Source organism: Emys orbicularis, chromosome 11 (assembly GCF_028017835.1).
Source record: "Emys orbicularis isolate rEmyOrb1 chromosome 11, rEmyOrb1.hap1, whole genome shotgun sequence".
In the NCBI taxonomy this organism is placed as follows: Eukaryota; Metazoa; Chordata; order Testudines; family Emydidae; genus Emys; species Emys orbicularis.
This window is the reverse complement of record NC_088693.1, coordinates 60,008,593-60,033,009: the sequence shown is the minus strand read 5'-3', so window position 1 is coordinate 60,033,009 and position 24,417 is coordinate 60,008,593. Positions and strand designations below refer to the sequence as shown.

General features: G+C 43.2%; 1 protein-coding gene across 1 annotated transcript; it reads right to left on the bottom strand.

The window, feature by feature from the left end:
• Positions 1-138: 138 nt before the first annotated feature.
• CNBD2 (cyclic nucleotide binding domain containing 2) lies at positions 139-22,391 on the bottom strand. The gene is made up of 12 exons (XM_065412989.1): positions 22,334-22,391; positions 21,096-21,136; positions 18,465-18,602; positions 17,205-17,368; positions 14,637-14,793; positions 14,128-14,279; positions 12,399-12,537; positions 8,618-8,732; positions 7,329-7,530; positions 5,389-5,551; positions 693-856; positions 139-481 (listed from the first exon to the last, which is right to left on the bottom strand). Exons 1-12 carry the CDS (start codon positions 22,389-22,391, stop codon positions 139-141), a joined length of 1,836 nt encoding a protein of 611 aa, XP_065269061.1.
• Positions 22,392-24,417: the final 2,026 nt, after the last annotated feature.

Sequence of the window (24,417 nt, the reverse complement as noted above, 5' to 3'; positions counted from 1 at the left end):
CATTTACTTGTTGCATAGAAATTGGAGGAAAACTACTTCTATTTAAAATTCAAGTATTTTTGTAACATTCAAATAAAAAATTTGCGGTTTCACTTTTGGGCTTCTCAAACTGCCTCTATGCTGATTTCCTCAAACTCACTAGAATAATCCTTTCAAACTAGGCCGTGGTACAGCAATGCCATGAATCAACCTTAGCTCAATATTTGGCAGGCCCTCAGAATCCTCTCTCTGTCCTATGTGGACAGGGACGTATCTGTGCTGTAGTCCTTGAGTGCCTGTTGGAAGATGATGGTGGGTAGTGGTCAGGTCTAGAATACCTGCTTGATTCACACTCCAGGAACTATAAATATCTTTCTTGGGCTTCACATGCTGAGAACTTGCCATCATTGTGAGTTTTCTCTCCAGGAAAAGATTCATCAGATCTTTCTTGAATATTTTCCAGTCGTTCTGTTCCAGAAAGCTTTGACACAGCTCATCGTCACTGAAAAGGATCAAAGACACTTGGTGGAAGCCTGGCTCCATTTCAGTCAATGGTAAAACTCCCACTGATTTAATCAGAGCCAAAATTTCACCCTTGAATTCTAATTAAGTGAGAATGAGTTTGGGTAAATAATAGCCAACAAGCTTTTTTATTTTGTTGAGCACTAGTTCATGGGTACATGTCTCTCTCCAGACGCATTAATTTCACTTACCTGGGATACTTCGGCTGTAATTTGTGTAATTTCATTATTGTTGTATGATCTGCTAATTCCTCAAACTTCTCCTTTTTCAGCCGAATGACCTCAGCTCCCTGACTGACCAAAACCATGCTCCGATCATCTTGCTTATCTTCAGGTAGAAGATGCTGGCTTATCCCCTGAGGGGTAAACAAAACAATAAAGAACTATCTGCACATCACCATGTACTCTGGATTGGTGTACCGGTACACACACACACACATCTGAATATGTTGTTTATGTTGAGTCGTGAAGAATTTGACAGTAAACTTTAAAAAATATATATATCATTTAGGAGGTAGTTTGAGAATTTGTCATTTTGGAAATTCTTTACGGCTAAATAGTGATTTTTTTCTAGATTTTGAAGGAGATTTTGCTACTGTATAAACATTGTTTAGAAGAGTCACCCAAGCAAGGCCGGGAAGGTCTCAATTACCACATCCCTGCACCAACCTGGACACCAGAGGAAATTCATCTTGAGGAAGAGCAATTGGTGTTATCACTGGCTGCTCTCCCTCATGGTTTTTGTCAGAGGGGAAGCAGATGTAAGTTTCTGCTTGGACTCCATAGGATCTCCATCAGCAGAGAATTCCTAGGGGATAACCAAGGCAAGCAGTCCAGGTATGTCTCCTCCCTGGCTACCTTAATAAGTGGAACACAACAGCCCAGAGTTTGTGGTTATGCAGAAACTGTCCTCCATGAGGTCATCTGGCATCATAAGAACATAAGAACGGCCGTACTGGGTCAGACCAAAGGTCCATCTAGCCCAGTATCCTGTCTACTGACAGTGGCCAATGCCAGGTGCCCCAGAGGGAGTGAACCTAACAGGTAATGATCAAGTGATCTCTCTCCTGCCATCCATCTCTACCCTCTGACAAACAGAGTCTAGGGACACCATTCCTTACCCATCCTGGCTAATAGCCATTAATGGACTTAACCTCCATGAATTTATCCAGTTCTCTTTTAAACGCTGTTATAGTCCTAGCCTTCACAACCTCCTCAGGTAAGGAGTTCCACAAGTTGACTGTGCGCTGTGTGAAGAATAACTTCCTTTTATTTGTTTTAAATCTGCTGCCTATTAATTTCATTTGGTGACCCCTAGTTCTTGTATTATGGGAATAAGTAAATAACTTTTCCTTGTCTACTTTCTCCACATCACTCATGATTTTATATACCTCTATCATATCCCCCCTTAGTCTCCTCTTTTCCAAGCTGAAAAGTCCTAGCCTCTTTAATCTCTCCTCATATGGGACCCGTTCCAAACCCCTAATCATTTTAGTTGCCCTTCTCTGAACCTTTTCTAGTGCCAGTATATCTTTTTTGAGGTGAGGAGACCACATCTGTACGCAGTATTCAAGATGTGGGTGTACCATCAATTTATATAAGGGCAATAATATATTCTCTGTCTTATTCTCTATCCCCTTTTTAATGATTCCTAACATCCTGTTTGCTTTTTTGACCGCCTCTGCACACTGCGTGGACATCTTCAGAGAATTATCCATGCTGACTCCAAGATTTTTTTTCCTGATTTGTTGTAGCTAAATTAGCCCCCATCATATTGTTATTGTATGGGTTATTTTTTCCAATGTGCATTACTTTACATTTATCCACATTAAATTTCATTTGCCATTTTGTTGCCCAATCACTTAGTTTTATGAGATCTTTTTGAAGTTCTTCACAGTCTGCTTTGGTCTTAACTATCTTGAGCAGTTTAGTATCATCTGCAAACTTTGCCACCTCACTTTTTACCCCTTTCTCCAGATCATTTATGAATAAGTTGAATAGGATTGGTCCTAGGACTGACCCTTGGGGAACACCACTAGTTACCACTCTCCATTCTGAGAATTTACCATTAATTCCTACCCTTTGTTCCCTGTCTTTTAACCAGTTCTCAATCCATGAAAGAACCCACCTTCCCTTTTATCCCCTGACAACTTAATTTACATAAGAGCCTTTGGTGAGGGACCTTGTCAAAGGCTTTCTGGAAATCCAAGTACACTATGTCCACTGGATCCCCCTTGTCCACATGTTTGTTGACCCCTTCAAAGAACTCTAATAGAATAGTAAGACACGATTTCCCTTTACAGAAACCATGTTGACTTTTGCCCAACAATTTATGTTCTTCTATGTGTCTGACACTTTTATTCTTTACTATTGTTTCGACTAATTTGCCCGGTACCGACGTTAGACTTACCTGTCTGTAATTGCCGGGATCACCTCTAGAGCCCTTTTTAAATATTGGCGTTACATTAGCTATCTTCCAGTCGTTGGGTACAGAAGCCGATTTAAAGGACAGGTTACAAACCCTAGTTAATAGTTCCGCAATTTCACATTTGAGTTCTTTCAGAACTCTTGGGTGAATGCCATCTGGTCCCGGTGACTTGTTAATGTTAAGTTTATCAATTAATTCCAAAACCTCCTCTAGTGACACTTCAATCTGTGACAGTTCCTCAGATTTGTCACCTACAAAAGCCGGCTCAGGTTTGGGAATCTCCCTAACAGCCTCAGCCGTGAAGACTGAAGCAAAGAATTCATTTAGTTTCTCCGCAATGACTTTATCGTCTTTAAGTGCTCCTTTTGTATCTCATTCATCGAGGGGCCCCACTGGTTGTTTAGCAGGCTTCCTGCTTCTGATGTACTTAAAAACATTTTGTTATTACCTTTTGAGTTTTTGGCTAGCCGTTCTTCAAACTCCTCTTTGGCTTTTCTTATTACATTTTTACACTTAATTTGGCAGTGTTTATGCTCCTTTCTATTTACCTCACTAGGATTTGACTTCCACTTTTTAAAGGAAGTTTTTTTATCTCTCACTGCTTCTTTTACATGGTTGTTAAGCCACGGTGGCTCTTTTTTAGTTCTTTTACTGTTTTTCTTAATTTGGGGTATACATTTAAGTTGGGCCTCTATTATGGTGTCTTTAAAAAGCACCCATGCAGCTTGCAGGGATTTCACTTTAGTCACTGTACCTTTTAATTTCTGTTTAACTAACCCCTTCATTTTTGCATAGTTCCCCTTTTTGAAATTAAATGCCACAATGCTGGGCTGTTGAGATGTTCTTCCCACCACAGGGAGGTTAAATGTTATTATATTATGGTCACTATTTCCAAGCGGTCCTGTTATAGTTACCTCTTGGACCAGCTCCTGCGCTCTACTCAGGACTAAATCTAGAGTTGCCTCTCCCCTTGTGGGTTCCTGTACCAGCTGCTCCAAGAAGCAGTCATTTAAAGTATCGAGGAATTTTGTTTCTGCATTTCGTCCTGAGGTGACATGTTCCCAGTCAATAATTGAAATCCCCCACTATTATTGAGTTCTTAATTTTGATAGCTTCTCTAATTTCCCTTAGCATTTCATCATCACTAACACTGTCCTGGTCAGGTGGTCGATAATAGATCCCTAATGTTATATTCTTATTAGAGCATGAAATTACTATCCATAGAGATTCTATGGAACATGTGGATTCACTTAAGATTTTTACTTCATTTGATTCTACATTTTCTTTGAATATAGTGCCACTCCTCCCCCTGCACGACCTGTTCTGTCCTTCCGATTTATTTTGTACCCCGGAATGATTGTGTCCCATTGATTGTCCTCAGTCCACCAGGTTTCTGTGATACCTATTATATCAATATCCTCCTTTATCACGAGGCACTCTAGTTCACCTATCTTATTATTTAGACTTCTAGAATTTGTGTACAAGCACTTTAAAAACTTGTCACTGTTTATTTGTCTGCCCTTTTCTGATGTGTCCGATTCTTTATGTGAATGTTTCTCGTCTGATGTGGCCCTTTCATTATCCTCTTCCATCCTCTCCTCCTGACTAGAACCTAGAGAATCTCTATCAATAGACTCTCCTCTAAGAGAAGTCTCTGTCCGATCCACATGGTCCTCTGCAGCAGTCGGCTTTCCCCCATCTCCTAGTTTAAAAACTGCTCTGCAACCTTTTTAATGTTAAGTGCCAGCAGTCTGGTTCCACTTTGGTTTAGGTGGAGCCCATCCTTCCTGTATAGGCTCCCCCTATCCTAAAAGTTTCCCCAATTCCTAATGAATCTAAACCCCTCCTCTCTACACCATCGTCTCATCCATGCATTGAGACTCTGAAGCTCTGCCTGCCTACCTGGCCCTGCGCGTGGAACTGGGAGCATTTCTGAGAATGCCACCATAGAGGTCCTGGATTTCAGTCTCTTCCCTAGCAGCCTAAATTTGGCCTTCAGGATGTCATCCCTCACTCTGCACTAGAAGTATGAAGTAATATCACAACACTGATCATATGTCAGCTCTTATGTAAGGTAATAACCCCATGGCCTTAAGTTAACAGGAAACAGCTTCTACGACAGCCAGCCTTGGAAATGTTGAGGGTTTTCTGTGATCCAAAGACTTGGAAAGTACATATGATTCTTTGGGGCAATCTGTTCCCTTCAGCAGGGATAGAATTTCTCAAAGCATTCCATGCCATCTCGTCCACAAAGAAGTCCTCTACTGCAGGACTGATTACTAAATATATGGACTGTGGGACATGAAGAGCTGATTTGCACAAGTTCTCTACTTCATAATATTTGGAGGAACAGGAATGTGTAGCCTTTCAGGGTTTGTGTGACTGTGAGGTCAGAAGAATTTTTGCTGCTAGATAAGACACAAACTTATAATAGCAACTTTCCCTTCTGGATGTACTCACCAGGAGTTCCCCTTTATGCACTTCATTGACCCTAGTGTAAATTGCTGTGGCAACAGCAGTGGGTATTTCTCCATGTGGTGTGAGAACAGTTAGCTTCTTCCGGAACAACCCTGATATTTCTTTCTGAACGACTTCTTTCTCATCATCACTGAAGTCATCATATCTACAAAAATGTTAATTTATTTTGAACCATCTTTTACAGGTATTTACTGTGACACCACCTCAAGCAAGGTAATTGTTTTTCACATTTAACAGACCAACAGGAATAGAATTTAAACAACTTTGTCATTTAATGCATTCAAATGCATTAGCCTCTCCTCTGTCCACTGGGAGCTGCGGGCAGCCGTGCAAATGTAAACAAACTGTCTGGCGGCTCGCCAGCGGATTACCCTGACGGGCCGCAGGTTGCCCACCACTGTTCTAGACTCTCTCCATGGGTGACCTCATTCACTCACATAGCTTTAACTGCTACCTCTATGCTGACGACACCCTAATCTATCTCTCTATCCCCAACTTTCTCCCTTCAGCACCGTCAGTGATCTCCACCTGTCTATAGACTCATAGACTTTAAGGCCAGAAGGAACCAATATGATCGTCTAGTCTGACCTCCTGCACAATGCAGGGCGCAGAATCTCACCCACCCACTCCCACAACAAACCCCTAACCTATGTCTGAGCCATTGAAGTCCTCAAATCATGGTTTAAAGACTTCAAGGTGCAGAGAATCTTCCAGCAAGTGACCCATGCCCCACACTGCAGAGGAAGGCGAAAAACCCCAGGGCCTCTACCAATCTGCCCTGGAGGAAAATTCCTTCCCGACCCCAAATATGGCGATCAGCTAAACCCTGAGCATGTGGGCAAGACTCACCAGCCAGACACCCAGGAAAGAATTTTCTGTAGTAACTCAGATCCCACCCTATCTAACATCCCATCACAGGCCATTGGGCATATTTACTGCTAATAGTCAAAGATCAATTAATTGCCAAAATTAGGCTATCCCATCATACCATCCCCTCCATAAACTTATCAGGGTTAGGGTGTCCTGGATGTCTCACCACCACATTCAACATCTATGAAAAGGAACTAGTTATTTGAAACCCATTCCCCCTTTTCTGTCATTATCACCACAACTACTATTCCTGTTTCCCTTTGCTCTGCATAGCCCATTCATATATATATATATATATATATATATATATATATATATATATATATATATATATATATATGTCTCAAACTCTATATATGAATATGTCTCAAACTCTAAGTTTTTTGTACCAGTCTTCTTACAATGAAACACACTGTAGTCATTATATAATAAGGAGGTGACATTTATTTCTTTGTAAAAGCTGTTCTGTGCTTGCAACATTGGGCCTGATTTTCATCTCATTTTACATCAAAGTAATTTCATTCGCTTCAGTGGAATTGCTCCTATTTGCACCACCATAAGCAGAACTTATCGAAAAATTAAAATCTATGTTTGTGATAAATTCTGAAGTTCTCATTTTGAAGCGTTCAGAATTTAACCATCTTTCTTTTTTTAATTTCTCAAATTCTCCAGAATATTTTTATCATAAACATTGATATTTTTGTTGCAGTAAATAAAAAAATTGCAATAATTTTGATAATGTTTTAGATTAACATTTCCAAAGTTTAAAAAGCACAAAAAATGCAAAAAACAAGAAAAAAATCAACTGACAAATTTTTCACACACAAAAAAAATCGTTTTCGAAAAAGGCCTTTTTCCCCAAAAAAACTTTTCATTCAAGAACCTTTGGCCAGCACTAACCATTAGTGAGATGAGAAGTGGGTCTCAGAAATACTTTGGGAAGTATAACTTAATTTATTTATTTAAAGTCCTGGTGTAGAAAGCAAGCCTGGGACTTCTACTGTTATTGCTCCAGATCAGTAATCTATGGGGGGACCCGTAACTCATCCTACCTTCTACTGTCACATCTGTCCTGTTTCTCCAGCTTTGTGTGTGCATTTTTATATTTCCTATTTAAAGCCAGGTATTGCTTTTCAAAAATTTCATCCTTCTGATGATTAACAGGTGGGACATATATCGATTTCAGATTACTCAGATCCTGCACAGGAAAGGACTTCCACATAAAATTATTGAATCTTTTTCTGCCTGTGATGCCTGCAAAGAAAGGAAATGAAAACTCCTTTATAACTAGTCAAAGCTAAATTATTTAATTCTGTGAGCTCCACCAGCATGGGTCCTTATACCTGCACGGAGTTCTGCTGAAGTTATTAGGACATGATGTGGGCACAACCGTCTGCTTGAACAGCTCCCTTTGCAGGATTGAGACCTTGCATGCCATTTAATTATGAAATGGTGATAAGATCCTGCTCACCAATGGAGCTCCAGGACTAGAGGCCAACGAAACCAGGGTGAATTGTCAACTTCCCAGCAAAGGCACCGGTATGATTTAAAAAAAATCTCTTTCCTAATAGAAATAAGATTTTCAAGAATGGGAGTTGAGAAAACAAGGCTTTAACCAATTGTATCGTGTGCCTTGGAGGTATGTGTAACCACAGGCGCTGGCTTCCTCATTTCCCCGGGAGTGCTCAACCCCCACCCTGCCCCAGGCCCCACCCCCACTCCACTCCTTCCACCAATGCCCCATCCCCACCCCTTGCCACCCCCACTCCATCCCCGTCCCACCTCTTCCCGCCCCCGCTCCACCCCCACCCTGCCTCTTCACACCCCGTTCTGCCCACTCCCCAAAACACGCCCCACCCTTGCTCTCCCCTGCCCCCCCCAGTGCCGCTTGCATGCTGCTGAGCAGCTGATTGCGGTGGGCGGGAGGTGCTGGAAGGGAGTGGGAGGAGCAGATCAGTGGGGCCGCCAGCAGGCGTGAGAACTGAGAGGGAGAGAGAGAAACTGATCTGTGGGGCTGCTGAGCACCCACTATTTTTTTCCATGGGTCCTCCAGCACCTATGTCTGTAACCCTGAAAAGCATAGGATTAGGGCTAGGTTCTGTTTTGTCAGCATCTGTGACTCCCCCTTCTCTATCTCCCACTGCTAAGTTCTAACTTGGCCTGTGTTATACAGGAAGTCAGACTAGAATGATGGTCCCTTCTGTCTTTAAAATCTATGAAGTTATAACAAAAAATACAGATAAAGAATAACACCAAGTTATGAGTCATTAACTACAAAGCTATAGGCTGGTAACGCTGAAGTTTTCCAAATTATATATGTCTGGAAATCACTGTAACATACCAGTCTCCATAGAGTAATAAGGACTGGGTTTGGGAAAATCCATTTGCTGACTGATCCACTTGTGATAGGATGGGCAAGTGGTGAGATCAACCAGACGTAAAACTTCACATTTCCCCTAATAAAACAGATGAGGAGAATAAAGTTAATACTGCAGCACTGCCTCTGACTTGCCATGTGGCTTTGGGCAAGCCATTTCCTAGTGCCTTAATTTCCCCACTTGTAAAATGCAGATGATATCTACCTTCTAAAGCACTTGTAGATCTATGGGTGAAAAGTACTAAGAGTTAGGTATTATTATATTAGCCATGGACTACCATTCAGTAATAACACTTAACACTTGTGGAACTTTAGGTCTTCAAAGTGCTATGCAAGCATTGATTATATAATCCATACAATACCCTGAGGTAGATAGAGAAGTAAGCATTATTTTCATTTTACAAATGGAGAAACTGAGACACAGAAAAGCTATGAGGCCTTGGAAAAGTTACCTATTAATTCACTGACAGTGCCAGGATAAGAACTTTAGTTTCCAGCCCACACTGAGGCCTTGTCTACACTACGGAGGGAAGACTGATCTATGTTATGCAACTTCAGCTACGTGAATAACGTACCTGAAGTCCACATACTTAGATCTACTTACTGTGGGGTCCACACTATGCGATGTTGACTGGAGATGTTCTCCTGTCGACTCCCCTTGCACTTCTCGTTCAGGTGGAGTACAGGAATCGACATGAGAGTGATCTGCAATCGATTTAGCAGGTCTTCAATAGACCCACTAAATCGACCGCCGATGCATCAATTGCCGCATGTTGAACCCCCAAGTGTAGATAACGCCTCAGTCCATCAGACAACAATGCTTCTCAGAAGTACTCAATAATCCCATCTCTGGAGAGGTGTCTTTTTCCTACAAAGATTATTGTACTGTCCATACTGTAAATTATCTTGGATATAGCAAACAAATCTGCTCTAAGCAAATTAGGAACAATCCTACAACCTCTAAATCAAACGAGCAGTTCCACTGAGGACAGCAGGACTACTTGTGTAAGCAGAGAACACTTGCTGTCAGAAGTGTCTTATAACTGGGAATCTTTCCATCTACTTCAATGGGCTTTAAATAAGACCTTTATAATACAGCTGTTCAACAGTAATTCATTGAATTAGGGCAATTGGGCCTTTGGGGCCTGGAATGTCCTTCCAAATTATTTTTGTATAATTTTTTGTTGCCAAGTGACAATATATTTACACTGAAAATAAAACAATCATTCAAACCACATCATCTCAAAATGGTTAGTGCATATAAATGCTAAAAATACACCAATTATTGTCTTTTATTCTGGATTTGAGCAAAACATCCACCGCTGTATCATTTTGTTCTGCATAATGTTATTGGCATCATTAAGTTGGTGTTATCAAGCTAGTGTGCCATTGTTATTAAATATTTCAGAGAGTCCAAAAGTGTGCTAGATACCACTCAGGAACAATTAAAAAAACAATCCCTGCCCCAACAATCTTATAATGTACATTCAGACATGATTCAATAAATGAGGATCAAAAAGTGACAAAAAGGAAGAAGAGGTAAATAGGAAAAAATAAGGGTTATAATAAATGAATGACAATGCAACTCAGTATCTCTGTGGATTTTAAACTCACTTTCCATGGGCAACTTGGCAGAAATTATTTCAATTTCATTAAAATTCCATAAACCTGTTACTATATATATAGTTTCATATGTAGTACTATCTGTGTAAAAGCCAGTGTAACCCATCAGGAAATATGGATGATCATTGCAGTATTACACCTGAAAATTTGCAGGGTACTTTTTGCATGACTGTAAGTAATTTTAGTACCTGTTCCCTTAAGAAACTATGGTGCCATCCCTTTAAATTAAATTTGTTTTTGTCTGCCTACCTATCTCAGGCATTTCTGTTGCAGCCAATTTTCTGTTACCAAGGTAATGACATCTATATTTACTCCTGGGGAAATTCTGCACCACTGTACATGTGCAGAATTCACATCCCCTGCAGATTTTTCTTCTCTCCAAAGAATACATTCTGCTGGAGAGGTGCTGCAATTACATCTTTCGCCCACCAGGGGATGCTGTGGCACAAGAAGAGAAGGCAGACAGCTCAGCTAGTCACAGATATATGTGGTTTATGGGGGAGGGACAGATAGAGCCAGGCACATGGGACTGCTGGGGGGGGTGTGTCACATAGACTAGGGTTCAGAAGGGCTAGTAGGGGGGACAAACTGGTGTGGGGGCTGAATGGGAGTGGGGTTGCTGGGCCGATTGGGCATGGCTGAGTGCGGGTGCAGGGATATGGGAACGGGGAAGGGGTGGGCTGAGTGGGAGTGCAGGGCCACATGAGGACAGGAGGTGGCTGAGTGAAGGTGCAGGGACACATGGGGATGAGGGGGGGAGGATGCAGGGACACATGGGGACATAGACAGCTGTGCCTGACTGAATGGGAGAGGCTAGGGGTCAGCCAGGGTCTGCATGGGGGAAAACACCACAACACTCTAACAATCCCCCCCACTGCCCTTCCCCCCAAAACAAACAAACCCTGTTCCATACTTCTCCCACACACACCCAATAACCCTCCAGGTTCACTCCCTGGCTTCTTACCAGCAATTAATTCCAACTCCCTCAGCTCCTCCATTACCCTGACTCCCCCCAGCCTTTGCACTGCTTCTGAGGGGTGCAGGAAATACGGTTCTGCGTTGTAGTTTAAATGAATTATTACTCAAAATTCTGCATTAATATGCCTAGTAAGGAATCTATTTGTCAAAAAACATTTCCTGAATTTTTGTGTGTGTCTGTATTGTTACAGACATACTTGCTGACAGGTATTTTGAAATAAATTACCCAAATAATTGAAACTGGCGTGATTATATTGTGTTGTTTTGACAAATAAAATATGCAGAATTTTAAAATATTGTGCACAGAATTTTTAATTGTGCGAGGCAGATTTTTTAATTTTTGGTGCAGAACGCCCCCAGAAGTATATACTAGTGCAAACAAGTGCTCCCATCGAGGCAACAGAAATGAATCCATTCCAAAGTGAAGGAACAAGAACAGGGACAGGTAAGGCATTCACAGCAAAAGAGTTTTCTTTCCCCCAGCATGTTTTGATAACTACCATTAATAAATATTTATTTAGCACTGAAAATGAACTAGGTGCTTTACAAAACTTAGAGGGGTCTTAGGGTATATTTATACTGCAAATAGACACCCGCAGCTGGCCCATGCCAGCTGGCACGGGCTTGAGCTAAGGGGCTGTTTAATTGCAGTGTAGATGTTTGGGATGCAGCCTGAGCTCAAGGACCCTCGCACCTTGCAGGGTCTTAGAGCCTGGGCATCTAGCCTGAGCCCAAACATCTACACCGCAATTAAACAGATCCTTAGCCCAAGCCCTGTGAAGCCAACTCAACTGGCACGGGCTAGCGGTGGGATTTTAATTGCACTGTAGACATACCCTACTTCCGTCTGTGAAGAGTTTGTGGTTGACAGGTCAGATTCTGAGAGCCTTATTCACGTTGAGTAGTAACGTACTCTGCACAAAATCAGTGGGATTTCTGGTGGAGTAAGGTACCACACAGTGTGAGCAAAGATGTCAGAATCTGGCCCTACATAAAGACATGACACCATTAGCAGGAAAAAAAAATCACCAAAGGGATGTATCTGGACAAGTGCTTCATTCCCCACTTTCACCTGTAATGGCCTCTGGTCACTGTTTTAGTCTGCTGGCCCAAGATGAACAGTATTGGGATGGATGGATCATACCTGAGTAATGAATATTATGCTGGCTGACTCCGTGATGTCCCGGACTACCACTTGTCCATAGTGAAATTTCTCTGCTTTGCAGTAATTAGCAATTTTCTCTACTGAGTAATCAGGCCACGTTGCAAAGAGATCTAGACCTCTGAAAAGGAAATAATACAGACATCTTTTCATATGACCACTTAATTCCAACTAGAGGACTCAAGGAAAAACTTATTTCACTGAGGAAAATGTGATCTTTTTAGAGTTCAAACTAATGGGAGGAAGGTGCCTTTTCTGGATTAGGTCCTGATTCTGCAAGTTACACCATGCAGGCAGACCCCTGCGCATCCAGGGAGCCCCAGTAACTTGCCTTAGATTATTTATAGAGTGGATATAAAAAGCAGGATTATGTTTTTTTAATGGAATAAAAGCACAAACATCCTTATGTTCATGAACTTCAGCAGACTTTAGTGCTCTATGCATTCATTACAATGCAAAAATGGTTTTCTCCCTCCCATTTCTTTCAAGGTATAATGAAAACTGTACACATCACAATATTCCTTCAGTAAAACTGTATATAAGACTCTGTACACCTCTACCCCGATATAACGCAACCCGATATAACACGAATTCGGATATAACGCAGTAAAGCAGTGCTCCGGAGGGGCGGGGCTGCGCACTCCGGTGGATCAAAGCACGTTCGATATAATGTGGTTTCACCTATAACGCGGTAAAAATGTTTGGCTTCCGAGGACAGCGTTATATTGAGGTAGAGGTGTACTACATGAGATCAAGCTGTAGAACTGTAACAGTCATGAAGAAAAAGCATCCATTAACCCACGTCCCTCTAGAACAGGGGCGGGCAAATTTTTTGGCCTGAGGGCCACATCGGGTTTCCGAAATTGTATGGAGGGCTGGTTAGGGGAGGCTGTGCCTCCCCAAACAGCCAGGCGTGGCCCAGCCCCCACCCTCTATCCGACCCCCCCTGCTTCTCGCCCCTGATGGCCCCCCGGAACTCCTGCCCCATCCAACCCCCCACCCCCCGTTCCCTGTCCCATGACGCCTGCCCCGGGACCCCTGCCCCATCCACCCCCCCTGCTCCCTGTCCCCTGACCGCTGCCGGACCCCCCCACCCCTGACTGCCCCCCCACTGCCCCATCCAACCCCTCCTCTCATTCCTGACTGCCCCCCCGGGACCTCTGCCCCATCCAACCACCCCTTCTCCCTGACCACCCCTGGAACCTCTGCCCATGACTGCCCCCCCCGCCGCCCCATCCAACCCCCCCCTCCTTCCTGAGCCAACCATGCCACCGCGCAGCACAGAGCACAGGGTCAGGCTGCATCTCTGCAACTGCACTGCCCGGCAGGAGCTTGCAGCCCCGCCGCCCAGAGCATTGTGCCGGTGGCGCAGTGAGCTGAGGCTGCGGGGGAGGGGAAACAGCAGGGGAGGGGCCGGGGGCGAGCCTCCCGGGCCAGGACCTCAGGGGCCGGGCAGGAGAGTCCCGCAGGCCGGATGTGGCCCACGGGCCGTAGTTTGCCCACCTCTGCTCTAGAATGACTGCTACTTCATTTCCAGTAACATCTTCAGTGAAGGCAGGAAAATCTTGCACACAACAGAGGTTACTACACTGTTTGGGCACTTGTTGGTAGAATTAGAATTGCTCATACTGTACTTGAATAGCCAAACAATTCAGCAAGTAAAAATTAAGTGGCAGAGGCAGGAGTGAGTGATCTCAGTGGAAGAAATTACTTGAAGAAGCTGAAACGATACTGAAATTCTTTCTGAAGCTCCTCATCTAGTTTATTAGCAAAAAAGTCCTCTTTATCCACTACCAATAGTTCTGTTTCCTCCATACAGACAACTGTAGCAATTCTCCGCCTGTCTTTTAAAAGAGCAACTTCCTATATACAGAGAAAAAGGAAAAACTGAGTTATGGCTGGGAGTTCATTCTCCAACTTTATATGCCAAACATTGACCTTGTTGGGAGACATTATATAGTCATCTAACCTAGCACCCTGTCACCAACAGTGACCAATACCAGATCCTTCAGAGGAAACCCTGTAGAAGGTGGTTATGGGATAGCCTGCTCCCAGGGAAAGTTTCTTCCTAGCCCCCAATAGTTAGCTTAGCATAAGTGCTGAAGCATGAGGGTTTATCTGCCTTCCAAAACTCTTGATTATTTATTTTACTGTTTAGTAAGCATACAGCTCCCCTCCCACGCTAAGACTAACAGGAGTTTTACTATAAACACCACTCACTCCAAATCCAGCACCTTTCCGAAGCAAAGTTGGATCTGGGTCTGTAAAGGCACTGCTCCCATCCTCATCTTCAGTAATGGCAACAGTACCAAAGTAGACGAAGTAGAAACTGTTGCCACTGTGCCCCTTCTTTATGATGACTCTCCTGCGTCCAAACCTAGAACACAGGAACACCGATTCTATTTCCACCTAGCAGAAAAACAGGCCTGCACTGGGACTTCTCCTGGTCAGACTTCCTCCCCACCATCACTAATCTTTTAGGGAGTTTGGATCCACTTGGCAGCTAGGGTCTCTCTCTGTAATGAGCTGGAACCTCCAGAACTGTAGGAAACTTCAGAGCACTCTATTTTCTAACTCAGAGTGATTTTATCTGGCAGATATCTGCTGACATCTGTTTTATTTATATGAGAGATATAAGAAGTCAGGAACATATGTGCTTGAACTGGTCAAAGAACGTTCTTGATATTTTCCTCTGCAACTTGAGTTCAGTTCCTGTTCCCTGTCAATCACTTCTCAGGGCCAGCCTTGCAGAAGGGTTGTGCCCATCTTCTAGGAAGGAGTGCCTCAGCATACTCTACAGTAATTACCATCAATGAAGGAGCTGCAAAAATAGTCCAATCCAGACCTCCATTGGTGAGAAGGCTGGTGGCTGAGATGTCAAGCCCTGTAGAGGAGCGGATATTGAAGTGGGAAAAGTGAAGGGATTTCTAGAATTATGAGAGAAGTGGAGCCCAACCCCTTCCACTGCCACAGCCCTCATGGAAACATATATAATTAAATCTTTTATCATGCAATCAAGCAATGAAATAAAACCACCATAATGTATGTAACTAGGGGGCACACTGTGAGGGAACTCATCACTTAACAATGAAACCCTGAGTAGTCTATGGAAGAATTCATTATATAGAGGAAACTTCTCTGTTCTTCCAGATGGGAGAAAAGAGTGCTGGCCAAAAGAGGGAGAAATAGCAAATGAAACTAGAGGTGAAAAACATTAGACTGATATTTTCTAAAGGCACTGCAGTGAGATGCAGGAGTCACTGGGGCAAATTTGATGGGCTGTGTTATGTTGGAGGACAGAGTAGATGATCATAATGATCCCTTCTGGCCTTAAATTCCATGACATCTGTAAGGCCATCAAAACACTGTAAACACTCAACATCATCATCTGGGAATAAAACATGTGGAGCCCCACTTCACTGATCAGCACTTGTGTGGTGAAAGCAGGCCCTGGCTCCAAAGCCCTATCTAGCTAGGGGGGTGGTCAGGAAGAAGATGATGGCTTTCTCTAACCCCATAGAGCCCTGACTGGCCCGAGAACTGGCCCCTTATTCCTGCTGTCAACTCTCCTCCAACTGGAGGAGTGGGGGGATGCCACCCAAGAAGGGACTGCGTGAGCTGCAGGAGAGGGCACATGCTGCACTGCAGGAATCCAGGAAGCCCAAAGGGAGCTGAAGCTCAGGCCCAAGGAGCAGCCTGAGTGTGTGATCCCTATGAGCCTGCACCACATATAAGAATCAGCCACTGCCCAATGGGAAGAGGGTGCCTTAATCTAGGACTGAGGATGAAGGGGTCATTGAGAATCTTTGTGACTGAGACAGAGCTCCTTTTAGGCCTCTTGGACCTATGACATACTCCCATGGACTAACAGCTTTTTGCAATGACACTGGGGCTTTCTACATGCTACTAAAGGCATTGGGATAGATCTGTGTGTTGGAGTGATTCCTTGGTGAATTCCTGCCTCCTCAAAGTCTGGAAAAACCTAGCAGAGAGGGGAGCCTCCACCACAATACACACCAAGGGCCATATTCAGAGGTAGGTGTGCACAGGAAGAGAGGCAGGCAAGCAGGGCTCACACACTCAAAGGTAGCGTCCCACATGGAGTTCACATTTGGCTCCAGAGCCATGGGGAATGATTTCCAACATGAAGGTCATGGTACATAGTTAACACATTTTAGTGTGCACGCCCTGACCTTGACACCCCATGCTTTGTGGAGATCACAGTCTCCTACTCCTGGCAGGAATAAATTCAGGCGGGAGAGGGAGTTCTACGTGGGAACACCATTAACTGCTTTTGTTTTTGCAGCATTAATGTACCCCCTTTAATACCATACATGTGAATGCAACCCTCTAAGAGAAAGGCAAGAAGGACCAAAGAGCAAGAAGTGGGAGACAGATAAAATTTAAACCTGAAAAGTTTCTAACATGACATTTTTGGTTGAAATCTCAAAGTTCCCTAGGGGATTTGGATGCCCTATTCCTACTAATATTTTTGAGAACTGAATGTCCAAATTCTTTGATCAGTGTTGAAAAATCTCTAGAGTGTGAGAGACAGATCAGTATGTCACCGACTACACAGAGTAAATTAGATAAAGACAGCAAAAACACAAAGTCATCATTCAGGCTAATGTACATTCAATAGACACACCATAGACTGAAGATAAATGAAGAGTTATCCATGTAATTGTTCTAATTTTTGGCTAAAAGGTATCATTTGGAAGCTTGAAATATGTACAATTCTAAAAACAGCTTTAAAGAAATATTACACCTCCCCACAAGAACGTTTACCGTTCAAAGCGAATCACTTTAGCCAGAAGCAGCTGCAGATTTAGGCTATATTTTTGGTAGCTTTCCACAAACTGCAACCAGCTTCGTAACAGCTTTATTTCCTTCTCAGTTCTCCATTCTGGTTTCTTCTTGGTTATCTGGATTGCCCTGAGAGGAAAGTGATCCTGGCAAAACATCACACACTCATTAAATTAAGGAGTCTCAAATGAAAAAAAAAAAAAAAAAAAGACAAAAAGAATCTGCGCTCCAGAAGACTGAACCGTGTCATCTTCCAGAGATGTAATAGAACTAATCCCAAATTGTCTGTTTTCCATTTCACTTGAAACTCAGCCATCAGTGTCCAGAAACCAATTTATATGGTCCAATGCAAAGCCCAAGCACAGACAAGGAAAACAACTTACAATTTACAGTGGTTGAGCTATTCCTGCCCATACTGCCCTTGGCTAAACAAAGTCTGTGCAGGCACAATATTTTCTGAAAAATGTTTTTGATTAAATTGCTTGTGTTTATGTCGCACTCTTAAATTCTATATATCTGTAAATGTTGTGAAATGGTTTCTTTGGAAGTATTCAGAAGGACATGTCAAATGACAAACAAGGTTTAATAGATGGACAGTTGACGTGTCCTTGCATGACAGGAGTGAGTTCCCAATTGTGTTTGCTGGAACTCACAAATTCCTGCTCCTCTCACATGGGGACCCTTAACATATTTCAGTGTCTTGCACTGTAGATGAAAGGAGACCTTGCTGTAAAAAACAAGAGAAAGTGCATTCAGACCTTTCTGATCTTGAACTCATTGTGGTCGAAGGACAGTTTGGTATATTTCTTGTCCTGAATAAAAGAGGGGTGATGAAAAGGGAGAGGCATTGATTACATTAGAAATATCACAGAGTTAGTGAAATACACAAACATTTCAGTGACAAGGCAAGCTTCTGAAAAACTATTGTACAAACATATTTTAACTTTAGTTCACCTCTTCGATAAAAAAAAACACACACCGGAAAGGATTTAAAATAAAAGCCCATCAGATTTACTGAGAAAAACAATATATTTAAATTAAAATATACATAGTGGGCAATGCAGAATCAGGAGGATGCCACTGGTTCCTAGAACTGAGCCTTTTCTGTGATGGCAATTGGTCAGGCTTTGATGTAAATGCTCACAGCAGCCTGGATAACTGCCACATTTGAACAGAACAGAGAGAGAAATCATTATAAAAAAGGAAGAGGATGATTTTATTCTATGTTGTAAAATCCCTTACTTCTTCCATACCAAAGGTCAGGGATTCCTGGGCAGTCATATCAATGAACTGAAATCCCCTGAACCCCATCAGTCCCTTCCGGAATATCCTGCACACCCTGTTCATGATCACGATATCCAAAGCAAGTCTGTAGAAAGTCTTAAAAGAACAAGCACAGGAAATCATTAAGTCCAAATTAAAGTATAAGCATTTGTATTTATAATGGGAGGCACCATGGTCTAGGTGATAGACTGGGCATTAGTAGACCTGGGCTCTGTCACTGCCCCGTTTTGTAACCTTAGGCAAGTCACTTCACTTCTCTGTGGCTCTGTTTCCCCTCCCCACTCTTTGTCTGTCTTACCCGTTTAGATTGTAAACTTTTTGGTCTCTCATTATGTGTCCCCCCAGCACCTAGTCCCATGGGGCCCTGATCTCAGTTAGAGCCACCAGAGCTACTGAAATACAAATAATAACCATTACCATTTAATTTAACTAAGACCTTGTCTGCACTGCTGGTGGCGTGTATGGTACATATAGCAACACACAGCAGTATACAGCCTTTCACTGCTGCCTCCTCCCTGCCCAAGCCTTTCCCTGTGGCAGGGAAAGGCTCCAGAAGCAGGGAGGCAGCGGGACACTACACTGCTAAAAATAGCAGCAAAGATGGGGGAGGCAGAGCTTGAGCAGGTAGAGCACCATGTAGGTTATATACCCTAAGGTTCAGGTTTGTTGTTATTCTACTTGGCTAAGCGGTGCCCCACCTTTACATTGTTATTCATACCGGTGCTAGGGGGACAGGCAGTGTAAGTACTCTATACGCCGCCCTAAGTGTACACAGCTACAAATCCAGTTCAATTATACTTTATTGGCATGAAAAGCTGTACAACTGCTGCCACAGTGTAAAAGACACACACCGCATAGGTACCTTTGGAAAAATGACTAAAGATTAGATCTGAAGATCCACTATACGTATGTTTTTACTCTCCATTGCCTTCATATCTGGTACCTCAAAGTTAAGTGATCACAATGCAACTAAGAATTTCTTCCTCCTGCAAGCCTTGTCGTTCTTCATTAGAAAAGGGCTTGGGGAAAGGGAGAAATTTAACTAGCTTAGACTAATGTGCTGTTTAACAATTACAGAATGGAAGTTTGTGCTCTGTTAGCTGTCAATAAGGCTGGAGAATGGATGCCAAAGGAAAGCAGACATTGATTTTGATGTGGTTACAGACTTTTGGGGAGAGCAAAAGTGCATTCTATTAACATTACCACTATTATACCAAACGGAAGCGGGAAAATAAGCAGCTATTTGGACAGTGGTGCAGAGTGTTCTGCCTTTTTTAGACTAGCAGTCAATCACCTAACCTCATTGGGAACAAAATGTCTCCTTAATGGTAACAAAAGAGTCATTCCGAGAAACTAGAGAAACCCCATTAGCCTAACACATGCTGAATGGTTCACAATCACCTTGTAAGCAGAACACTGAAGACACTGTATGGAAGACACATTTGAAATATGACAAACATGGCTAAGTAATCTGAATTGTAAACAGTTTCATGAATGCCAACCCATTAAAAAAAATAGACCTTGACTACCGGCTTCCCAAAACACAAATAAGAACATTAGAACGACCATACCGGGTCAGACCAAAGGTCCATCTAGCCCAGTATCCTGTCTTTGACAGTGGCCAATGCCATGTGCTTCAGAGGGAAACAGGTAATCATCAAGTGATTCATCCCCTGTCGCCCATTCCTTCTGGCAAACAGAGGCTAGGGACACCATCCCTGCCCATCCTGGCTAATAGCCATTGATGGACCTATCCTCCATGAACTTATCTAGTTCTTTTTTGAACCCAGTTATAGTCTTGGCCTTCACAACAAATAAATCTATTATCTGTGTCTCTTCACTGCACTAAACGTAATTGGATTGGAAAGCTAGGCAACCTCTCCCATAAACCCAAACATTTAGTGTAAACTTTTATATTAAAAACTAACTAGAAACAGCAATGGTTCCTAGATGCAAAGATAGTGAGGGCTCGGGATGGGGGAGGTATTGGATCAGCAGCTTCTCTTTAAATAAAACCAAAACTCTCAACTTGGGAGGGATATCATCCCCCCTGCTTCACGGCTTAAACTTCCTTTTTGCTATTGGGGGGTTAGGAAGAAACCTTCCCTGGGGGGCAGGTTATCCCATAACTGCCTATTAGAGGATTCTTGCACTTTCCTCTGAAGCATCTGGTACAGACCACTGTTGGTGGTAGTATGCCAAATTAGCTGGACCACTGATCTGATCCAGTGTATTCCTAACTCTGCCAGCTCCTATGCTTGCTGAGAGTTCCCGCCACAGGGGGAACCCCTCAGCTGTTGCCTTAAGGCAGCTTTCAGTCCCCTTTGCATTGCTGCAAATGAGGATGTAGTCCTAAATGTTAAACGTCTGCTAATCTTTCTGGATAGTTAGCATTACTGTTTGTGTTCATCCCTGTCAGGGGCCCTTGGAAAACACATCTCCATTGATTTATTTAAAGTGAATATACTGCCTGAGAAAGGTGCTGGAGGCTAAGTCAGCTATTTTACTCAAAGTAGCAGAAGTAACAGTTTATATTGCCAGAAAAAAAGCCGACAGACATTGAGGTTTCTGCAGGGGAAAAGATCATACCTTCATTCTTCTTTGCTGGTTAATCGTATCCAGCTCACCACCTACAAATAAATAATAAAGCAGCTTGTTTTAAACAGTGCCTTTAACGCTCACTAATCAGATCTCAACGTGTGCTGCTGTAAGAAGATAATTATTTCTGATGGGATATTTGTTGCAGTTTATTCTGGGCTCAGAAAGCTTTGTCTAGACTGGGCAAATGAAGTTTCCTGAGCAAAGAGCCTATAAAGGACAGTGCAGTCGCAGCAGCACCCCCAGTTACAGCCAGGTTCCATCACTACATGATAGAGAAACGGACAGACTGCCTGGTCTCCTGAACAGATTGCTTGTTGGATGGGTGTAGGGGCAGGAGTGCGCCATAGTTTATCAGTAGATGGGGAAGTAGGCAGGCAGCTATCACCCAAAGCGTAATGAAGAGCTGGCAGGGTATGAAAGATAAGGGGACAGGGCACTTTCTCAATCCAGACCACTGAGAGGAACATCAGTTTAATCTATTCTCAGCATGGGGTGGAAGAAGCAGAGACAGTGAAGAGAGCTGCTTGAATCAGACGCAGATCCACACTGCTGCCCCCCTACCTCCTCCCAAACTACAAAAGATGTTTTGTTGCTGTGAGTAAAACCAAGTAGCTCCATGTAAATTAGCTGCCTGCCATTCCCCATGTGCCTGTGCTGGTCCTTGTTGGGGAGTGGGAATCCTTGAGACGGGGGAAAAAACCACAAGTTGAGCAAAAAAACCACCAACCATAAAGGAAGGAAGAAAAAACGAGAGAGAGAGAGAGAGAGAGAGAAAACACCAGGAAAGAAAATGAACAGAAAAATTGACACACACAGAGGCAACCCTACCAGGATCTGGCAAGAGGGGCACCCACCAACCCCTCGCAGTGGACAGGAGATTCCAACAGCAGCAGACTGGGAACTGGGGTAGGTGGGCCTGTGATTGGTGGGCTTGGCACTGGCAAGGGGACAGGCTGAAGGAACAGAGACCTGCAGGGCTTGGGTGGAGATTATGTGCATTTGGGATAGGGAGAGCTGAGGCTGTAGGAGTGGGGAGCTTTTAAAGGGAGCTATAGGCTAGTAGGAGATATTAGGCCTAGGAAACAAGGCATGGCTTCCTGGTAAAGCTGAGGGGAGAAGCCTCTCTTCTGGGTCAGAGGCTTTGAGCAGGGATTTTCTTTCCCCTACTACAGGATGGGGGTGCCTATCAGCCTAGGGACGGGAGTTTACCTATCCCTGGTACTGACCGAACCAGGAATAGAGCTGCAGGTCTGTAGGAAGTGAAGTGTCTCTTATCTTGTACATGGTTGCAGCTCCCCAGAGCAGCCGTTGCCTGCTACAGCCACAGATTCCGCAGCCACGTCAGGCCTTTGTGACAGGTTCAGAATCCAGCTACAGAACTGAGGAACCCCATGGAAACACCCCAATGCAGCCCACATCAATACCCTACTGAGGGAAACTCAGTCCCAGCACCTTCCTCCCTATGGAGGCTCCTCCACCACCAGATAGAACACCCCCAGCCCAGCTCGTTCCTTTGCACGGACCCCAGCCCTCAAACACCTTTCTCCTCATGAACACCGCCCTACACCTATACCCCTCTGCAGGGAAACCCACCCTCCCCGAATAGCGTTCATGCTCTTCCATGTGGTGTCTCCTACCATCTCCCACAGGTTGCACTTTCCTGACCCCTCCTCAAGCAGCCCAAACCTACCCTGAGAGTCAGCTTGGTAAGCACAGCTCCAATGAAGCCACACTGCCAGGAACAAGGTGAACCACCAGGAGCAGACTGAAGAGGCAAAGGTCTTATGCACAGATGACTTTGGCCTCTTGTTGACCCCAGAAACTCAGGGTTGGCCTCGCTGGCCTGTTTGGTTGCAAACTGTGTTCCCTGAAGGAACCGTGAGGAAGGGGAAAAATCTAAATTTTTGTGGAGATTCACACACACACACACACACACACACACGTCTGTCCCACCTATGGGTTTTTCCAGAGGCGGCGGCAAACTAGGCTAGTATGTCTTAAAGCTAACTTGAGACTTCAAGCCCAATGGGGCAGGAACTTCATCTGCACATATCAGTATGTACACCTGTGTTGCTGTAAAATAATAAGTGGATACTTACTTGGATTTAGGCATTTTCAACCTTTGCATATTGCAGTGAGGAAACATACAGTATAAGCACGTGTGGGTTTCTGGCTAGGAAACACACAATTCTATAGATTTTTTGTTTGGGAAAAAGTGTCCATGGAAATTTTCCTTTTAAACAACGAAAACTTTTGTCATGTTGAGAATGGCCAGTTAACTCTAGGTTTTTTTTGTTTTTTTTATATATAAGGCTTAGCATTTTCAAAGTTTCGGCATTTATGGACAGTTTCATGAGTCAATATTAATATATCTGTATCAAAAGCAATTATTTTAAATAAGCAGCATTAACACAAACAGCACCTCAACCTGTAGGAAAAAATACAACCAAGACAATCATCACACAATACAGGCTGTTTCTTTAAAAAAAAAAAAAAAAAAAAGTTTACATTTCACCAAAGAACACTATACATTAAGTTACAATATATATAGATTTGTCTCTCTTTAAACTTTGTACAAACTGAAACATTCTTCAGACCACACGATCAAGCTTGCGTCTTGACAGCACAAAAAGGAAAAGGCGACATTTCAACCTCGCTGGTTTCCAGCCTTGAATAAGAACCATGGACCCATGTCTTTTAGGTGATTTTTCTGCATTTTAACCAACAGTTTTTGCATGCACACAGCCCTTCTTATGAAGCAGACCAATCACGCTTCGTGAACAACTGACATAAGGAGGAAAGATTGGTGAAGAATTAGTTCATTTAAAACCCTGTGGAAGCTCAGAATTAGGAGGCTTGCAAAACAAGTGTTTTGAGCACGCCAGAGTTAACTTTAGAAATGTTTCTAATGCCTATTGTGAGCTCATATCTAACTGTTTTACATGTAAACTCAAATTAAATGACTACGCAACATACTCAGAACAGCACCGGGCTCGATTCATCTTTCATTCACACTAGTTTAACACTGATGTAACTACAATGAAATCAATGTAGTTTATACACGTGCATGAGAGGAGAATCGGGCCTTTTATCTGTAACCTTCAATTGGAACCTAGCGAACCAAAATATTTGAGTACAAGTGGGCCTATGTGGCCAGATCACTTCAGCCTGTGTGAAACATAACACAAGTAACATAAACATAACTTGTAAGAGGAAAGACTATGCTCTCTCCAAAGACAACAGTGACATAACCAGAGTATACATTTAGAGGGAAAAGAATTAGAATTTAAAGAATCTGAAGTTAATTTTG